The following is a 21,517-nucleotide window of genomic DNA, read 5'->3' on the forward strand; positions in this document are numbered from 1 at the left end:
ACTGTTAGAGAAGGGGATGACATTTTTAGGAAATTTGTTGCCCACTGTAGCGCATTTATACCACAGGCAACATATTTCTCTGTGTGCCAATGTCCTTGAGGTATGAACTGCAAGTTTGTGTATTACATAAATGAAACAAATGTGTTTCAGAGGTTCTGTTTTGCTAGATGCTGCCACGGAATTAAATACAAAATTCCAATGAAGCATGTTCTATTGCTGCCTTTGCAGAACACCACAACAGCAGGAGCAGGCTACATATTATATCTATAACTAGGAAATATTTGTAGTTTAAAGAAGCGGCTCTGTAGAGTAATTTGATTTTTTTACATTCTGATGTATTCAAAGGCAAATCGCCATATGTCGTGGACTGAAAAAAAAAGTCAGAAAAATGCAGTAAATGGCAGTGTAGATTTCTGCTGGTAGCTTTCAGCACCTAACTGCATCATATCTGCCTGCTTGTTCCCAGCAGCATTGCACTGGCCAGGAAGGAGCCTGCTGAGCCATTCATTACATTGCAAGGAGACACAGGACAGAAGTCACAATTCCCTAAAGAGGTTAGTACTTGTCAAAGTCCCCTGGACTAAATTGGATCAATATAAGTTCTTGTCTAGACTGCAAGACCATGTAAAGGCTATAAGGACATTGCTTATACTCGCTATGCCTTTCTTATTTCATTAGCACTGATGCAATTACTCAAACCAGGAAAAAGACTGCTGTAAGAATCCACAATTTACCAGTAGAAGCATCACAGTGGGAATAACATACTCGCAATACATCATCTATGCAGAGGGCCTACAAACCAATGATTTTTATAGACAAAGAAGCATCACTTACCTAAGTTATGAGGCTCCTTTTCCCATTTTTCCCATTGCTTGTCACTGATATATGAAGCAGATAATATACTTCTTTTTCCTTAAAAAAACAGTAATGGGGTTATGGCTTATGACAATCAATTGTTATGTATACATTTGTAGTTAAATACATACTTTGGTGATATGGTTTATGTTACATAGTCACATTATTACAATACATTTATGGAACACAGAACTGTTTTTGTAATGAGGCAAAATCAGCAGCACTTTATCAGGCATGGCAAAAATCCATTTAATAACATAACCTCAATTACTGAATCTTACAAATAAGCATTAGTGTTTTTGTTAATAGCTTGCTGCTAATAGCTTTTGCCTATTAGTTTAAAGGGAACTTGGCACAGAGGCATAAAAAATTGTATCATGTTTTTTTCAAATTAAACATAGAACCCCTTTTTTAATTAAAACATCTATACTTGTTATAAAGGTATTTAAAAACCTCAGCTGTCAATCATATATGGCCTGCCCTGCAAAGATTTTGGGATTATACAAACAAGAAGGAAGGAAGGAAGGAAAGGCATTTAGGCATTTTGGCATTTTACTGCCAATAGATTAGCCACATTAGTGCAAGCTGGAACACTATATTTATTCTGCAGAAAGCTCCCTCCATTTGTTTAAGATAGCAACTGCCATTTTAGATTGGTCTCAGCAGCTTTCCTGCTACAGCTCTAGCTCAGATCACACATTCTGATGGGAGGGGCAGTGAATTCTTATGAATTGTTAAGGCAGGGGAGAGCAGGAAAAGGGAGAGAGGAGAGAGCTGTGCAGACTCAGGCCCCAGGAATGAAGGATTTTTCTGAGAGTCTGATACCGAAGAACATGTATATACAAAAGAAGACAAGAAATCCTGTGTCCTCTTAATAGAGGACTCTGTGAGTGCTTATAGCTGTATTTACATAGACCTTTCTGATAAAGCTTACTTAGTTTTTACCTTTCCCTCTCATTTAATATCAGTGTTAACAAAACGATGCCTACCTACTTGCTCCGATCATAAATTCCAGGACTGAAGAGAACAAAATGTATATAATTTATTTTGTGTAAGTAAAGTTTATTTTTCCTGACTATTTTTATTTATTTGGAAGGACACAATTTATTGGCACACCTACCAAGAATCAAATTTTATTTAAAATCAACTTTTATTTATAACTTTAAAAAGCAACATTAAAACAAAAGGAAAAAGTAGGAAAAGTTAGATTTAAAATATATACAGAGCCTTGTACCTAAAAATCTTTACTTCCACTGGGCAAGATTTTTACTTATTAAAATAACATTAATAAGGTTATTACTGATACTGTTTCAAAATAGTTTCATTCATTTGTAACCATTTCACCTTAACATTAAAGAGAACTACTCCAATCACATGAACTATTTAAGTCCCAAATAATCAAAGAAAGACAAGTGGGTAAGTATACGGCACAACTGAATTCTAGAGCCAGCAGATCATTTCACATTATTTAACTTATGCAGATTCCAAATAAATATCTATAGTCATTTTTAAGTATTCATTCCACATTTATCTTAAAAATTTTAAAATGACTGCCCTTTAAGCTTAACAGTTAAATTAAGCTTTACAATACTAAAGGCATTCTGGTGTAAGTTGCTTCCAACACAACTAGTGCATGATGCTATGATATGAATGCAAAAAAAGATTTGTGTTGGTAAACTATATGCAAGTTTTACACCATTCCCTTGATATAAAAGTCAGTTCCTGGCAGTTCAAGGCAAGCAGTAATTCCAGAGTTCATTTGTGCCAATTCATAACAGAGCAGGTTGGGTTGGTGCACTGACACTCCCCACAAGAGGCAAACAAATATTTTTAAGTCAAGTAAAGTGACCAGGGCTAAGCCCTTTTAAAAAGAATCTTATAAGCCTAGAAAATGGGTAGGCAAGTGTTTCAGTGGTGTAAAAGAGCCAGGTTATTGGCAGATTCTTAACCAACCTGGCAGAGAAGAGGTAAAAGGAAGATAGATTTTGGGTACCTCATGGCTTAAGTATGGTAGTAGAAATTTAGAAGAAGGAAAGGTTAAATCACTTGGGGTGCCAAATGTTACCTCCCCCCAGTGACCATTATGACTTACCTAATACTTCTGAGCAAGCATCACAGAGTTCTTCTTCCTCCATTTCTGCGTTCTCCAACAGCCCCGGGCCTGCACATGTGCAGTTGAGTGAGAAGGCTGTCTCTTTGTTTATAGTACAGCTTTTCACTCTACTGCAAATGTACACCTGGCGCAAAGTAGTAAGAAGAAGGAGGAGGAGGACTTCTCTGTGGTGCTCATTCTGTGTGCAGTTTTCTGCTAACAGGAGCACTGACCCCTGGCATCAGGTAATAGGTTATTTGGCACCCCCAGTGAGTTTACATTTTTTTCTCCTTTACAGGGGTTTTACATATTTCTCTGGTAATTCTAGAATAACGATCCTGATCTTGGCTGGTGTTTTACCAGCTAAGATGCTAAAAATACTGGGCAGGTGACAATCCTATATGTGACATATGCACTGGGGTCTGGGGATGTGGCACTGTTTAAAATAAACATTGGCCATTACCGTCTCCTAAAATATGTAGATGTAGATACATACATATACATCCCACTTCCTGCATCAATAGCTCTAGTGTGCAGCCCGGCACCTACAGAAGGATGAAATATGGCTTGTGCTGTTTTGAAAATCATGCACAACGGGCAGACTGCAGTGCCGACAGGGGCAAGTCAGTTCTCTCCTTGCCTCCTGCCAAATAGAAGGTGATAAGTACAGGGCTACTTTGCATAGCATGTCTGACTGGTGTGTCTGAATGATGCATAACTTAAGGCAGGGCTCCCCAACCTTTCTTACTCGTGAGCCACAGCCAAATGTAAAAAGACTTGGAGAGCAACACAAGCACCATAAAAGTTCATGGAGGTGCCAAATAAAGGCTAAGATTGGCTATTAGGCAGCCTCTATGCACACTATCAGCTTACCAGAGGTTTATTTGGTAGGAAATCTTGTTTTTATTCAACCAAAACTTGCCCCCCAGTCAGGAATTCAAAAATAACTACCTGGTTTGGGGGCACTGGGAGCAACATCCAAGGGGTTGGGGAGCAACATGTTGCCCCTGAGCCACTGGTTGGGGATCACTTAAGGGAACAGAAGTGGGACATCAGTGTGGACCCCCTAGCCTGACACTCATGAATGCTGTTTTTGGGGAGGAAGGAAGGTACTTGCCCTGCAGTGACAGGGGCTGAGGACAGGGCTGGGTGCAAGGTTAATGTGGGTGCTTGCTTGAAAGTTAATGTCATTTGTATGGGAAGTTTATCAAAATAAATCCAGCATGCCTATTGTACCAAACTGCTCAGCTAGTGTATCAGGCTTTTCCCTGATTACAAATACACAATGTTGGGAAGTGGGGTATATACATGATACATGGGTAAAGGGGCACCAAGAACGTGTGTATTAAACTTTGTACAACAAATAAAAACCAACAGACAAGGGGAAGTTTAGCTCCGAGGAGAGAGAGAACTCTTCACCCTGTAACTATAATATAATAATATGACGGTGCATCGAGCGGCTCCAGAGCGAATGTCATTCTCCCCGCACAAGCCCCAGCACAGAAAAGCAGCTACGGATCAGCCACTCGGGCTCTTTCAGACACAGCGGGAGAATATACAGTCTGAGGAGTCTTCATGCACCGAAATTCATACACCGATACCTGTCACTAAGCTGCCGAGCGAGGATAACCGGGACTTGGAAACCAACACACGCCGACACAGCATGGAGGCCGCCATCTTGGAATATACCACGTCGTGCTGTCAGCTGTAGGGGGAAGCAAAGAGAATGGCTGCATCTACGTGCAGTATGCCGTTGAAAGCTCACCCCTCTAACTTATAATAAGATATTAGAACTTTGAACATTTATTCACTAGAGGAGCTGAGTGGTTTAAGCTTACGGACTGCCAATAAAATCACCAAGGCCGGAATAGGTATTACCCCTCTGCAGTTGGTGCGGCCAGGGGACACAATGGCGCTGCTGGGCTCCTGGACTGCCCAACGGTGGCTTCTGGAGAATGGTGGCCGCTCGCTACTCCGTGCTGGGGCCCAGCTGGCTCTGTGCTGCAGCCTCCAAGGTAATCAGCTCCTCCGGGCAGCTATGGGAGCTCACTGGCCTCTCACTGCCTCACAGCTATGGGAGCTCACTGGCCTCTCACTGCCTCACAGCTATGGGAGCTCACTGGCCTCTCACTGCCTCACAGCTATGGGAGCTCACTGGCCTCTCACTGCCTCACAGCTATGGGAGCTCACTGGCCTCTCACTGCCTCACAGCTATGGGAGCTCACTGGCCTCTCACTGCCTCACGGCTATGGGAGCTCACTGGCCTCTCACTGCCTCACGGCTATGGGAGCTCACTGGCCTCTCACTGCCTCACGGCTATGGGAGCTCACTGGCCTCTCACTGCCTCACGGCTATGGGAGCTCACTGGCCTCTCACTGCCTCACGGCTATGGGAGCTCACTGGCCTCTCACTGCCTCACGGCTATGGGAGCTCACTGGCCTCTCACTGCCTCACGGCTATGGGAGCTCACTGGCCTCTCACTGCCTCACGGCTATAGGAGCTCACTGGCCTCTCACAGCTATGGGAGCTCACTGGCCTCTCACGGCTATAGGAGCTCACTGGCCTCTCACTGCCTCACAGCTATAGGAGCTCACTGGCCTCTCACAGCTATAGGAGCTCACTGGCCTCTCACTGCCTCACAGCTATAGGAGCTCACTGGCCTCTCACAGCTATAGGAGCTCACTGGCCTCTCACAGCTATAGGAGCTCACTGGCCTCTCACAGCTATGGGAGCTCACTGGCCTCTCACAGCTATGGGAGCTCACTGGCCTCTCACTGCCTCACGGCTATAGGAGCTCACTGGCCTCTCACTGCCTCACAGCTATAGGAGCTCACTGGCCTCTCACTGCCTCACGGCTATAGGAGCTCACTGGCCTCTCACAGCTATGGGAGCTCACTTGCCTCTCACTGCCTCACGGCTATGGGAGCTCACTGGCCTCTCACTGCCTCACGGCTATGGGAGCTCACTGGCCTCTCACGGCTATGGGAGCTCACTGGCCTCTCACTGCCTCACGGCTATGGGAGCTCACTGGCCTCTCACTGCCTCACGGCTATGGGAGCTCACTGGCCTCTCACTGCCTCACGGCTATGGGAGCTCACTGGCCTCTCACTGCCTCACGGCTATGGGAGCTCACTGGCCTCTCACTGCCTCACGGCTATGGGAGCTCACTGGCCTCTCACAGCTATGGGAGCTCACTGGCCTCTCACTGCTTCTTCCTCTAACTGAAGGGCCTCCGTACCCCCCAAGCGCCTGTTTGTAAAGGTCTATGCTAGAAAGGTGAAAAAGTTAGTTGAGTGCTGTTGTTTTCCTTTCACTTGTATAAATGGTATGCATTGTTACCCCTATAATAAGCTTTGGGAAGCCTTGCTAGTGCATTTATTCATAATGGTGTATTTTCACATTAACACATAAAATATCTGACCAATATCACAGGAGGCCACTAATCAGGTGGGTTAAAAGATTTTGTGTAGCGCCCGAGCAAAATCTGCCTTCAGAGCTTAATCAGCAGAAGGAGGTAGAAATCCTATTGTTTCTACCTCCATATCTGCTGTTTCAGCCTTGAAGGTTAGTGGCGATTGGAAGATTGAAAATCGCCAGGTGTGGTCACCTTTACCTTCCAATTTGTGCCTGTATGTTACCCAACCACTTAGATTGTAAGCTCTACGGGGCAGGCACCTCCTTCCTACTGTGTCTCATACCACATGGCACTTACTCTCTGTGTATTTATATATATTTATTGTATTTATTTATTATAACACTAGTCCTCCCTGTGTGTAATTTTGTATTCTGTAAGATTGTACAGCGCTGCGTACCCTTGTGGCGCTTTATAAACAAAGTTATACATACATACATACATACATACATACATTGGTATAACTCTAGTCTCTATTATTTGACACTAATTAGACCATGATGCTACCTGTGCAGAATACAGCCTGTATATAAACAAGACTGACATCCATTACATTTAGAAATACATACATGTGCTGAAGGAAGGAACCTCCTTTTTAATAGCCATGCAGTCTGTGTTATTTATTGACAATTAGCCATGCAGGTTTTAAATGTATCCTGTTTTAAAGAGGTAAAATGGCAAGTCAATGACACTAGGCGATTAGTCCCCCGCAATATATATCGTCTTCTGTGTGTAACTAATCTCCTGCATGTTTTTCCCCACTGGCAATGGTGAGAATCGCCAGTGGGGAAACATGAGTGGCTACTTTCCGAAGTAGCCCTAAGTTTCCTCGAGGCAACTTCGGCTACTTTGCAAAGCTAAAGCAACGCCAATGCAAAATATAAGTCACCTGTGGTAAAGGAGCTGCTGATTTGGCTCCTTTTGGCCCTATGGCCATTGAGGGCATTGAAATCTTGTGTTGATATTCTGCCTGCTCTTACAGCCAAGCCTTTGGATGCCATGCCTCAAACCACTGCATTCTGCTAGACTTTGCATAGGCAATGTATTTATTATATTAGTGGGGTAAAGGGACACCTCTTATGACCAGTTCCCTGAAAATGAGTGTTTCAAGTTAATGAAACCGATTACAGTTTGTTTTTATCCGTATTGTATTAACAGGGATTCAACATGAATTGTTCTGTTTTGACTTTGTTCAACTACTCTTTTCAGCTAAACGTTACCTCTTAACTGATGATATCTTGAAACTTCATGAATTTCAAAAGAAGAAACTGACTACTTTATATCAGATTTATGGGAAAAAAGGTAATTCCATGTTCTGTATGTGTGCATTCATTACTCTAGCATTTGTCACATCATGCTGGCCAACACTGGATAAATATGTGCATACCAAGATATGCCACATCAGGGCATTGTGGCTGCTCCAAACAGCATGCCTGTCAGTGTCGGTATTGACAACCCTACCTGGAGAGTGAGCTGTGCCAGCCTGCATTTGTGTGTAGTAGCACATTATAAATCTCTATGAATATCTCTATTAATCTCTACCATCACACCCTCTTCTTGGAACCAGTGTCTTGAAGTTATCTTTGTTTCCAAGCTCTCTTTCATTGCCATCACTAACTAGATCTTGTAAGGAATTTCTCAACGTTTTTTCTCCACAAGGTGGCACAAATATGAATTCACTTATGCCACTTGCCATACTCTCTAGATGCAGATTAATGTGCCTTCTAGTTTTCTTCCCTACATTTCAGTCAGTGGCAAAACTATTGAGTAAGCAGGGGAGCCCAGGGGTACACTGAGCCCAGCGGGTGGGGTTTGCACACAAGATTTCGGTCACATATTTACTGTGTCGGAAGAGGTAAATTGCACTGCTCCAGTTTATTGGTCTGTGTGCTATTTATATAGGTTGCTAGAGGTGGAAGTGTAGCCCTGTACAGTATTAGCTTCTGGAGAACCTGACACAGTCCTAAGTGGGTAATCGATAATAAGGATTAGAGGACAGCAGGGTAACCGCTTGTGCCGTTTTCACACTTTAGGGCCGATTCACTAAAGTGCGCTAAAAAACAATAAAAAAAAAAAACAATACACACCATTACTTTTTTTAAAATGACCATTTCCCTGCAAACTGGAGGCTGCATCACTCTAGGGCCAACACATACTTGAATAAATCCCACTGCAAAGTCCATATTTTATTGCCAAAAGCTCATTAACTGTATTTTTCTATAATTACCGCCTGCCTCAAGTAGGTGTTATTTTTTGCACAGACAAATACGATATTTAACGCATCTAAGTGTTTGTGAATCATCTGTTAGTATTATTTCTGCGCGCAAATTAACGCAAAGTGGTAAAATTAACGCATCGGTAGCGCGGAATTTAACGCATGTGATATGCGACTTAACGCACGCGATAATACTTTAGCGAATCGCACAGTTTTTTTGTTTTGCGTCAATTTTACCGCAAAAAAGCATGCGATATGCGTTATTGGACTTTAGTGAATCAACCCTTTTGTGTGCACTAACCCCCATAGGTAATAAAAGGCACCAAGCTTGCCCAGGAGCAGTAACCCATAACAAGTAATAAGATGTTTAGTTTTGAACAGGTGACCAATAAAATATGCCTTCTGATTGGTTGCTATGGGTTACTGCTCCAAGGCAAACTTAGTGCTTTTATATTTTTTATATATATTTACTTTGGGGCCAGACAGTGAGCCTTTCTCATGGTGCTTGAATACCACAAGAGTCTCAAAGTTCTCTGCATGGTTTTATTTCAGAAAGTCTGAACTAAGCTGATCTTTCAGGGACTGCCAAAGGAGTTATAGGAGTTATGCATTATTTGTTCAATACTGGGCATCAGACATCACACTGGGCATAGTGTAGCTGGCAGTTCACATATCTGATAACTGTTCGTTCTTATTCAAGGTTAACTTACCAGACTTCTTATTGGATATTGTACCATTTGACACCATCTTTATTCTACTGTGGAATTTTTTCCAGATCTTTATTTTCAAACGATAGAAGAAAAGCTACAGAGAAATGGAATCATCCTACGAGATGAGCTAAAAACATTACTTCATCTATGTAGCACGCAGCCTGATGTGGAATTTGCAAAGAGGGTAATCTATAGGTAAGGTTGATTTGATGTATAAAGAGATAAACAATATGTTACATTTGCCCCCTTGTACTAAAGAGACATTTACTCAGTGTCAGAGACAAATCAGAGAGCACTTACAGCATAGCTCTTGCTATAAACGGTAATTACAATTTCAGGGCTATTGGGGCAAACATTTAAATATACTGTTGCTCTAACAAATATTTTTTTGGGGGAAAAAACAAGTGCTAATAAGTCTGGCAACCATGATGTGGTAAATGTGAGGCCATATTTCATACTGACTGAACCTTCTCCTCTTATTTCAGGTACCATGAAGAAAATAAAAATGTAATGTTTGGAGAATTCCGATTTGGCCCTGTTTTTCTCAGACTGTGTTATGAGCTTGATCTTGAAGATATCGCAGTTGAGCTTTTAAAAGACAAGGTAAAAGCCCCAGCAGGTTAATAAAATCACTTTACAGATACCAAATATAGCTCATTTCATCAGTTCACTTTTACCCCCAGGATATATCCCTGTATTGTGTGTAGTCCACCACCGGCAGTACTGAAAGCTGTTTCATAAATATTTAAATATTATTGAATTAATTTGTGGCCTTTCTTTAGATAGGGTTACTCCATCACCTTGAGAAAGATCAGACATCAGAAATAGAGATTCTGAAACAGAAAATCAGTAGCCAGAGGTTTCCACATACCAAGGCAAAGTCTAGCATGTACATAGTCCAAGAGGTACCAGTTGAATATAGATTTGGAAAACTCCAGGTGATAGGACTTGGTGTAGGTAAAAGTGCACAATGCAATTCAGTGGTAAAACAAGAAGTTTAGGTTATTAAATTACTGTGGGAGTGTGGGCAGTGTCAAGAGGACTAGGTTTTTAGAAATATAGGGGTTTATGTAATAAAGGGCACTAAGTTTGCCCAGGAGCAGTAATCCGTAGCAACTAATCAGCAGGTAGCATTTACAGGTCAAGTAAAGATCTTATTGGTTGCTGTTGGTTTGTGCCTTTTGTTACACATGGGGGGCAGAGAAACAAGCTGAAATGTACAGATATGCAACCGGGTAGTTAGGATTTTGTATATCATGCAGTGGATAATGGGGAGGCAGAAATATTTTAGGAGCGTATCTTTTGGGCAAAGGAAGATAATTCACACTTAAGAGCTAGAAAGCAGTTTACCAGGAAGCTGCAACAGTACCTTTCACAATATTGCTAAGGCAAAGATGGAGAAGCTTACTGAACCATATTATTGTTTATAATATTTGTTTGCTTTCTGTAATAAATTATAGACTCTACACGGTTTCTTTTCTGATTGCACCTCCTTTAATATATTGATGGATATGCTCTTCACCAAAGGGCAGTATGAAAGTGAGTATGCAGTTGTTACATCTAAATATGGATTGTTTTAGTAATTTGTAAAGCGTGTCTTCTGCCGTGTCCTCATTACTCACACTTCTTTTAATTGATCCCTGCAGTCCTGTTCTACCTTTTTTAAAATACTTGGTTCTTTATAACTACACACATTTGATTTCAGAATGTGCCATTTATTACACAAGGTAAAAGTCACATACTATCAAAAAATGTCTTGTGGCTTACAAAATCAGCTACCCTAAAAATACATTTAGGAGTGTTCCTGCGATACTATGTACACATCACCTTTTAAAGGAAATTTATACCCCCAGAATGAATAGTTAACCAGCCCTTGGTTTGTTTGTGTGCACCGTGATTCATACGATCCCAGGGGATGGCAATTTTCTATTTAGGATTACTCAATGGCACATACTGCTAAAAAAATATATTTTTATGAAAATGGTTTATTTAGATAAAACAGGGTTTTACATATAGATTTTACATATAGTTTTATACAATATATTTTTATAGAGACCAACATTGCAGAACATTGGTACAGGTTCCCTTAATTACACTGCTACCAGCCATCTTTTACTGGTCCCAATGCAGCTGTACAAGTCAGTTCCTTCTAATAAGCACATACAAGCCAATGGGAGTCTGGTGTTTTGAGAAAACCAAAATCACTCAGTGTCTCCGTGTGCCCTTAATGACAATAGTAACTACTTCTCATGGCAGACATAGCTTCTTGATACAGTTTGTAAGTGGGGACTTTACCCAAAAGAGAAGCAGTGAGGGAACTTTTTATTTTTTAGCTATAGGAAAGTTCCATTTGCATTGTTTGATCTAGTAATAAACTGTTCTCTTTATGACTGGGTTGATCTGTGGCTCCCTGAATAAGAACTGAAATCAGTGCTTCATATTTATACTCAAGTACTATCTGTTCTTTCATCCAGGGAAAGTGTCAGCAGCTCATATTCCGTTCACTTAAAATGTCTTAAATTGATGGTATTCTAAATTTAGTGTCATTTATTGATTGATTTTATTTTTTTGGATACTGTATTTCCTGCTGCACTAGCAGTGATCTGTTAAAGTTCTGCATAGTGATGTCAGCATAGCCATCTCACAGGTAGTAGACATTCAAGCATCCTCAGATGGATGGCAGTGTGGCATCCTCTATCTTTCTCTCTCAGCATGTTTAGCTTGGGGCTTTTAGACTGGTCTGCTAGAACTGCAGGGTATGGCCCAGCCGACCACTATCTAGCTGCAATTGTAATAAGAGCTGATTTGCTGTGACTGATTTAGTCATGTATAGCTCACCGTAGCTAAAATGTTTTGGCGGTTTTGCTTCAAATTAACATTGTGATATTAGATTACAATGTTACAGCAGCACTGAGAATCTCCTATGTTGTGATTTTGGTGTGTCTCATTGATATCACTGTTGCTGCCACCCCTAAACTGCTTCAGTCACTTACTCCTGGCAGCTGCTTCAAAAGCATCCTTTGTATAGTTCATACTCTGGCAACACATATTTTACTCCTACTGCTGTAATATTTTCCTAAGAAAGATATTCTCAGATATTTACTCTCATGGGCATAACTATAAATACCAAGGCCCCAAAGTAATCCACATGTGTAGTGCCCTGCACCCCTGCCACCCCCTCAAAAGCATGCATGATATAATTCAGGAATCAAGGGATCACAGGTTATGCACCAGGTTGGGACAGGGGGTTGCATGTTGCCCTTCTCTCTGCAGGGCTCCACTAGTTTACTTGGGTAACCCCCTACTGCTGTAGCATTTTCTAATGGACAAGTCACTCTTAAACCAGTGCACCAGGTCTCATGAGAGGCTCATCATGATGCATCAGTGTGTTGGAAATGAAACATCACAATTAGATGAAGTGGGGAAAATCAGAGAAATGTTCACCTTTCAACTGATGTTCCTATTTGAGAAACTTACAACATCAGTTGTTTAAGATGATGTCAAAAAGAGATATTGGATAAAATGTTTATCATTCCCACATGAATGCAGTGTAACTGCTGGGTACTTAAAAACTGAAAAAACCTAGGCAGGATCTAATTCTAAAATCTCTGAATTTGGCCAGATTCTAAATATAGCAGTTTAAAGTCATGCTTTATGAGTTGGCAATGCTGGACACTAAAGGCAGTGGCACAGGGTGTCCATGGGCGGACAACAAAAATCTCAGAAGTACAGACCATTCACTTGTATGGTATGTATCGCCTGCAAACATGGGTGCACTGCTTCTTGTAAGTGTTACTGGCCCATCAGAAAACTAGAGTTGCTTTCCTGGGAAACACTGTGTACAGTGTTATTAACCTTCACCTTTTTTAGTGCAATGCTGTCTTTGATGTATTTTTGTTTTGTTTTTAATCAGGAGCAGTGGAAGTGTTAGTGCAAATGCGAAATCAGAGGGTGAGGTTTAGCAAAGAGACCTACATTTTGGCATTTGCTATATGTTACAAGCTGGTGAGTACTCTGTCTCTGCTTTGTTAAAGTTACATTAAAGGAGAAGGAAAGGTTCAACCACTGGGGGGTGTGCAAAATGTAAGTCACTCCCCAGTGTTTGCAATCACTTACCTGATACCTAACATTTGGCACCCCCTGTGATTGAACCTTTCCTTCAGTAAAATAGTACAAAAGGGGTCTATTATCAATCTGTATTTAATTTAAACTAATTCTTAATTCACCACTACGCAAGAACTTTTCTTATTTGATTATAGTGTATCTACGTGCCTAAACTAGAATACTTTTAGCAAGACGGTTACTATATTAAGTGTTTAAAAAAAGAAACAAAATAATCTGTAACTTAGTAAGTTACAGGCTATAGCTTTTGTTACACAAGCAAATTTCATCCTGTAGCTTATAAGCATCTGCAGCTGACTGCAGAGATCCCTTACAGCTGCTGTAGTTGGTGTGTGCGTATGCAGTACAATAAAATTTGGATTTAACTCAACTGCACGTGCATATGTAAATTATGGTTCACATTACATTCCAGATTGGACCAAATCCTTTGTAGTTAATTCATTATGCAGGTGAATTGTAATATTGTGGATTCAATGTATCTCTATTATATAAGGCAGTGCTGTCCAACTGGCGGCCTGCGGGCCGCATGCGGCCCGCGACCCCCCTCTGTGTGGCCCCCCACCTGTCTGGCTGCTTTGATAGTTTACTCTTGTGTAAGCTTTAAATGGTATCAGTACTGTGATTAACTGGCCCCCTGCATGGTTCTCACCTCAGATTCAGGCTGTAATCCCTCTGTATTGTTTAAATATGTAATCCCCTGTGTTGTTCACACCTTTTAATCTCTGCATTGTTCACCCCCTGCAGTATTCACACCTCAGGCTCAGGCTGTAATCACCCATATTGTTCCCCTGTTCACACCTCAGGAGCAGTAGAAACCCACAACTAATCCCTGCACACTACAAAAAGAACATATACTGACATAGACATACTGAGGTGGTACTTCAATTAAAATTTTTTTTAATATATAGTTATTGTGCAGACTGTAGGAGCCGTGCCAGCATTGTGTCACTGTAGGCTGCCTGTGTGCTATACACACAGACATCATAGGGCAAGCAGAGTATGGCACACACAGGCAGGGTAGGGAAGGCAGAGTATGGCACACGCAGGCAGAGTATGGCACACGCAGGCAGAGTATGGCACACGCAGGCAGAGTATGGCACACGCAGGCAGAGTATGGCACACGCAGGCAGAGTATGGCACACGCAGGCAGAGTATGGCACACGCAGGCAGAGTATGGCACACGCAGGCAGAGTATGGCACACGCAGGCAGAGTATGGCACACGCAGGCAGAGTATGGCACACGCAGGCAGAGTATGGCACACGCAGGCAGAGTATGGCACACGCAGGCAGAGTATGGCACACGCAGGCAGAGTATGGCACACGCAGGCAGAGTATGGCACACGCAGGCAGAGTATGGCACACGCAGGCAGAGTATGGCACACGCAGGCAGAGTATGGCACACGCAGGCAGAGTATGGCACACGCAGGCAGAGTATGGCACACGCAGGCAGAGTATGGCACACGCAGGCAGAGTATGGCACACGCAGGCAGAGTATGGCACACGCAGGCAGAGTATGGCACACGCAGGCAGAGTATGGCACACGCAGGCAGAGTATGGCACACGCAGGCAGAGTATGGCACACGCAGGCAGAGTATGGACACGCAGGCAGAGTATGGCACACGCAGCAAGTGGCCACGCAGAGTATGGCACACGCAGGCAGAGTATGGCACACGCAGGCAGAGTATGGCACACGCAGGCCGAGTATGGCACACGCAGGCCGAGTATGGCACACGCAGGCCGAGTATGGCACACGCAGGCCGAGTATGGCACACGCAGGCCGAGTATGGCACACGCAGGCCGAGTATGGCACACGCAGGCCGAGTATGGCACACGCAGGCCGAGTATGGCACACGCAGGCCGAGTATGGCACACGCAGGCCGAGTATGGCACACGCAGGCCGAGTATGGCACACGCAGGCCGAGTATGGCACACGCAGCCGAGTGCCCGGCCGAGTATGGCACACGCAGGCCGAGTATGGCACACGCAGGCCGAGTATGGCACACGCAGGCCGAGTATGGCACACGCAGGCCGAGTATGGCACACGCAGGCCGAGTATGGCACACGCAGGCCGAGTATGGCACACGCAGGCCGAGTATGGCACACGCAGGCCGAGTATGGCACACGCAGGCCGAGTATGGCACACGCAGGCCGAGTATGGCACACGCAGGCCGAGTATGGCACACGCAGGCCGAGTATGGCACACGCAGGCCGAGTATGGCACACGCAGGCCGAGTATGGCACACGCAGGCCGAGTATGGCACACGCAGGCCGAGTATGGCACACGCCAGCCAAGAATGGCAAACACAGGGAAAGTATGGCACACAGGCAGGGTAGGGAAGGCAGAGTATGGTACACACAGGCAGGGTAGGGAAGGCAGAGTATGGCACTCACAGGCAGGGTAGGGCAGGCAGAGTATGGCAGGTTTTTGCTGTACTACAACCATTAATATGGGTATGGTCATGTGATAACGTGGGTGTGGTTTCAAGTGGGTGTGGTTTCAAAAATGGGAGTGGTCAAAACTGGCTTCCATTATCAGCCCTCCACCACGTAGGTCGGAAAAATTGCGGCCCTCGGTACAACAGAAGTTGGACAGCACTGATATAAGGTATAGTGTGGGCCTAGGCGGAGCCCCTAAATGATTCCTGATTTCACTTTTATACCAGGCGTATACCCTAGAAATGCACTGCCCACACTGGAATCAATAATTGCTTGGCTTTCAGAAATCATTTACATTGAAATACCCAATGCACTTTGTGCGTAACAGGCCAATATACCTGTGCACAGCTCTACTTGCTCCTGGGTTATATGCTGTATTGTTTTTTATTGAATGTCTTCTGTTTGTTATTATAAAATTTGTAGAGTCGCAACACTTCTGGCTCAATATAAATGAGACGAGAATGATGTTACATGAACTTCTGCCATTGTCGTGACCTGGGTGAGAAACTTGCCTCAGGTGGCAGTAGTAGCCACACCATGTAACTAAAAAAGCCAAAGTTGTACTGTTAAAACTGGAATTTGCGCACTCTGCACTAGCGATGCAGCCAATCCTTGCCCCTGTCAGAGCGCAGGAAAGGTTTGGGGGAAGCTCTGGGAAGACTAGTGGGTAGCATTTGGCAGCCAATTTCCCTTGATTAGGACATGGGTCCCTTTCTTTATAGCCACAATTTATTTCCATGTACCACAACATTTGTCTGATATGTGTTATGTAAGAGTCGCTTGTATGCTGGTAAAATATACCAGGTAATCTGGGTTTGCCGTCATGTTTGGGGGCTGAGCATATTGTCATACTGTCTACGCTTTACTTTTATGGGGTCTCCTTGGATAAGGAACAATTCTTTAGAAAATATTTACATTTGTTTGGCTTACTGTGCAGTATTAATGAAAGCTTAGTAGATAATATTATCATGCTGCTAACCTTTTGGGTTATTGAGGCTTTCTGTAACTCAGGTTTCTTTTTCAGAACAACCCTAATTCCTGTAAAATTTGCACAACACTTCTAGAAGAAATCGAGATGAAGGGAGATCATCTCCCGAAGCAAGCGGCCTGCTTTGCTGTGGCTTTTGCGTTAAAACAAGTTGGTTTGGGATTCTTTGCATAATATTAGAATTATCCCAGTTAAAGGCAAATACCCATCTATATTGGTTAGAAAGGGTTTCCTCACCATTTACATGTGTGATGTTGATAGTTTTATTCTGGATAAAACATTTTTTTTCATTAAATAAAAAATAATGGAATTCACCTAAAATATGGCATCTTGTAGAGCGAAATCTGCTATGTCAGTTAGTTGTAAGTACCCCAGCTTGGTCATACCCCTTGTGATTATCAGCTGACACTTCTTTGGAAGCACACATATAAACCCTGTACACAAGGAAAATACATACCAGGGTGGTGGTACAATTAAAAAAAATAATATCAGATTATTGTGTAAGAGCAGGATTGCATTCATAGAATAAACACACAATATCCATCAGTAAACAAACCAATACATACCATTCAGCAAAAAAGAGATAAAGGCAGATACTCTAGACGAGAGAATACCCCAAGGTTTCAGCTCAAACACCTTTGTCAAGGGAACTCACTTTGGAAGCACCCCACCTACATCTTGGATGTGAAGCTTGTTTGATTCCCTGCTTCCATTTTTAAAACACTTGCCTGTGCAGTATTGGACTAGACCCCTGGGGTACCATAAAAACCCAAGTGGTCCCCTTCAGTTCAAACAATCCAACTCAACCCTGCAGCCACAATCTTTTATAGAGTCATCCTCATCCTGCCCCCAGTGACAGCAGATATAGGCAGGTTAGATCAAAGTACACCTATTTGGGCTGGGTTTAAGTTTGGAGTGGGTAAGTTAGAGTTGGAGCACCCGTGCGTGCATGCAGACACAAGGTCCATTGGTTGGCTGTGGTCTTGGTGGGCCCAGGGTACCCTATCTGTCGCTGTGCCTTACAGGCAATGTGCTTATAACTACTAACAGCTTATTTTTTCTGGCACATCTGTTATATCACATTTCATTATATTAGCTTAAAAATCCAGTTTCTGGCAATGTTGTCAGCTATTAACTAAAAGAGAGATGTCCGTATTCCTCAGTTTATACTTACTGATAGTTCTCAGTTCTGTGTTTGTAGTGTTTGACTATTTTTCCATACTTGATTTATGCATGTTATCTGTTTGTATTTCTAACATGGAATAAATCTCTTTATTCATTTTTTTTTTTTGTGCAGGAGGAATTTGTGAAAGCACGGAAACTTTACTCTCAGATCATGAACACTGATAGCAAACTGTGCAATAATTTACTTGTAAGTATGCCAAGGAATGCTGCAAAAATGTACACATTGAAGTTTGCCTGTGTACCTTACCCTGACAGACAATACTTACATTAGAGTAGGTATCCCTAACCTTTTATACTCATGAGCCACATTCAATTGTAAAAAGAGCTGGGGAGCAACACAAGCATTAAAAAAAGTTCATGGGGTGCCAAATATGGGCTGTGATTGGTTAACTGGTAGCCCGACTGGAAGCCTACAGAAGGATATTTTTGGCAATGCACATAGTTTTGTGCAACTAAAACTTGCCTCCAAGCCAGGAATTCAAAAATAACTACCTGCTTTGAGGCCACTGAGAGCAACATCCAAGGGGTTGGGGAGCAACATGTTGCTCACAAGCTCCTGGTTGGGGATCACTGCATTAGAGGGTGCCACAACATGATTTCTTTGTGGTTATTTGGGAAAGATGGAATTCTCTCTTTTCTGTGCTTCTTATGCTGCTCCACTCCCAACAATAAAGGATTATATTTCTACTTATCTGTATACAATTAACATATTTATTGATTGATTGTTTTCTCTATTGTATGAGAAGGCACTACCCCATCTCTACTGAATAATAATATTTAAGTATACAAACACAGTACAATTGTTTTGCCACCATCATAGATTTAATAGTGGTCAAAAATGAGCAAATTTTTAAACCGTACAGTAAGGCTACAGAGATGGGTTTTCAGGTATTATATCTCATAGCATATGTAACAATCTGCGTAAGGTGTTTCTGGTATTGTGTGCCTTAATCACTCATTGATACTTTGTTACTCAGTACAGTTGGAAGTGCTCTAATTTGATTATCATTGTGTTCTATGCAAGCTTCTCATTAAGGTGCACACTAGTACCGTGGAAGATGTTCTGCAGTTTCTGGAAGCTGCAGCACAAGCCATGGGCTCTAAATTTGTGAAGAAAACTGAATTTGCAGAGGAGCTGGTGAGTTTATTGTATAGCTAATTTCTACTCTGCAGAACTGCTTGTTTTGTGTACTAGATAGTCTGGACGTGCAGGTAGTTTATGACGTCCATGGTCAAGACAGAGGTGCATGCGCTGTAAAAGGGGAGTGCTGGAGGGGAAGCGATGGGAGTAAAGGAAAATGACAGCGGTAAAGTCTTTGAAAGCAGTCAACTTCAGAACAATAGTGTGGCCAAATGGTAGTAAATGTAGAATTTATAATGCTGCATTTCAGGAGGGGGTGTAATGAGGAAGCATTTGCTACTGTTTCATTTTTAAAGCTTTCATTCTCCTTTAAAATCACATGACTTCTTGTCATATAAACACAGAAGTGTGCATCTCTAAGGATTTAGGGTGGCTGTTATGAACTCCCAGCATCCTTTAGCAGCTATAAACACATGGGATGCTAGAACTTGTCATTGTTTAGAGGCTGGTAGGTGATGGGAGTCAATGTGCTTAACTGATGTGAATATGAATCCATTATTGCTTTGTGCAGTTGGCCGCCACCGGACAGAAGCTGAAATCTCATACTGAACTTTACACAAGATTTAACATTGTTTATCACAGACTTAAAGATGCAGGGCAAATAAGTGGATTAACACTGGATCAAATGCTGTGTTATACTCCCCCTGAACTCACACGCTCAAACTTGCATTTAATAAGAAACAGGAAAACCAGCCGCAGAACATTTCGATCTCTACAATCTACACTATTGGTGGAGTAAAACCAAACCTTATCTTTCTGGATGGAAAGAATTCATACCTACATGGCAACCTGACCACGTGAAATGAAAACTACAGTGTCTGGATGTGTCTACCGCTATGAAGACAGATGTGTGTGTGTGCAGGACTCAGAATATAAAAAAATTATTTAAAACTTAAATAATTAGATTAAAAATGCTTCTATTTAAGAAGCCAGTTCTTTTTAAATGTCTCCTTTGCAATGTTTTATTTGGTTGTTAAATGGCAGAGGCTCTGGTCACTGTGTAAAGGTTATGCCCTACAGAATATGCTGCAGCTTATTGTTAGAACCTGCACCTTTAACTTTTTTTGCATCCATAGAGTCAAGAGAATTTGTGGGTGGGATTGGGATTAATATCTTTCATCAATATTGTCCCTAAAGAAGGTTAAATAGTTGATGGTAGGAAGACGTGGAGAATGGGAGCAAAATTTTGGATATATGACAAGAATAAGACTAGACTGAATACAGTCACCCTTAATTTTACATTTCCGTAGTTCCTAAAAAATTCTAAAATTGACAGCATTGTTTTGCGGTCCCGCACAGCCATACCATGTTTTATTTTATTTAATTTTAGTGACACCAGACAAATGTAAAATTGAGATTCAGCTGTATAACAGGCTGTTAGGCCATTACAATGGACACACACGGCAGTAAAGAAGTCCCTTAATCCCTTGGAGACAGTTAGGTGACAAACAGATTGATCTTTCACAACAGAGATGCTACTAAGAATATAGAAATTCATGAATATATTTAGATTATATCCATCAAAGCGCTGAACCATGGAATAACCCTTAGGCCCCATCAGGGTAAAAATGAGGTGGTAAGTAAATGACCTTTGAACAGAGTCTACAGGAAACCAGCAACTAATGTGCCCATAATACAGATAACTCCTTCCTTAACTCCTAACTTCCTGATCCTTCTAACATGGCCCTCCTTATCTACTTTTTGGAAATTGGGGAGGCAGGCTGAGCCTGGTGAATCTGAGCTAAGAAAGCGAGTTGCTATGGGGCTGTAATTTAACAAGTATAGGTTTGCTGGAAGTGGGAGACTAAAAAGGACTATTTTTATATTTGACTCTACTTGCCCATTAAAGGGAAGTAGTGCCCATAATTTCCCCATGTTTTGGAAGCCAGCCATTTCTACTAGACAAAATTATTGTTAGATTGTCCTATGTATTACCAGTTCTTGTTGGATTTCCTTAGTCTGCATTAGATAAATGCCACTCGCTTTGTGCTTCAGGCTAAACATCTTAAATTTGACACTTTTTGTTAGACAAAGCACATCCCAGAAATGGAAGAGGCTCCTGTTCATCTATAACATTATCACCACTGACAGAGGCCATTTGAAGCATCCCATGAGCCTTGCTGCTAGATATATGGGAGTAGTTTGACAATATCAGGAAAGTGCAGCCCCCCAGTTGATATATGGGCTGGGCGCAATCTGGTTACTTTCACTTCCAGAATTATTCCTGGGTTTTCATTTTTTTCCTTTTAAAGATGAACTATTGTTATTGTCATTTTATCAGACCGAAAATAAACATTAAAAAAAGAGGAAACAAAATGCCTGAATATAACAAAGGCTGAGACACCAATACAGTGTTAAGTT

At 42.2% G+C, this 21,517-nt stretch overlaps 2 protein-coding genes across 4 annotated transcripts in view; one reads left to right on the top strand and one right to left on the bottom strand.

Annotated features, from left to right (window-relative positions):
- The window catches only part of mrps27 (mitochondrial ribosomal protein S27), a 42,100-nt gene extending 37,198 nt beyond the window's left edge, over positions 1 to 4,902 (bottom strand). The window contains exons 1-2 of one of the 2 annotated variants that reach the window (XM_031893684.1): positions 4,826 to 4,902; positions 835 to 912 (exon numbers count right to left, since the gene is read on the bottom strand). Coding sequence is in view for 1 of the 2 variants with exons in the window: in XM_002934820.5 (XP_002934866.2) it covers positions 835 to 912; positions 4,549 to 4,624 (154 nt within the window). In the remaining variant the exon portion in view is untranslated. Of the gene's footprint in view, positions 1 to 834; positions 913 to 4,548; positions 4,647 to 4,825 lie in introns of those variants that run through there. The other variant, XM_002934820.5, reaches the window with a different exon arrangement.
- On the top strand, positions 4,451 to 20,935 carry ptcd2 (pentatricopeptide repeat domain 2). Of its 2 annotated transcripts, XM_002934821.5 has the most exons (10): positions 4,451 to 4,962; positions 7,569 to 7,661; positions 9,350 to 9,479; positions 9,770 to 9,887; positions 10,745 to 10,823; positions 13,198 to 13,289; positions 16,867 to 16,980; positions 18,128 to 18,202; positions 19,040 to 19,153; positions 19,668 to 20,935. In XM_002934821.5, exons 1-10 carry the CDS (start codon positions 4,857 to 4,859, stop codon positions 19,893 to 19,895), a joined length of 1,149 nt encoding a protein of 382 aa, XP_002934867.1. In that variant the 5' UTR covers positions 4,451 to 4,856; the 3' UTR covers positions 19,896 to 20,935. The 2 variants fall into 2 exon arrangements, with proteins under 2 accessions (XP_002934867.1, XP_004910868.1); XM_004910811.4 differs by lacking the exon at positions 16,867 to 16,980 and having other exon boundaries at positions 4,649 to 4,962; positions 19,668 to 20,104.
- The last annotated feature ends 582 nt before the right edge of the window (positions 20,936 to 21,517 follow it).

The sequence above is a fragment of the Xenopus tropicalis genome, chromosome 1, assembly GCF_000004195.4.
Source record: "Xenopus tropicalis strain Nigerian chromosome 1, UCB_Xtro_10.0, whole genome shotgun sequence".
In the NCBI taxonomy this organism is placed as follows: domain Eukaryota; kingdom Metazoa; phylum Chordata; class Amphibia; order Anura; family Pipidae; genus Xenopus; species Xenopus tropicalis.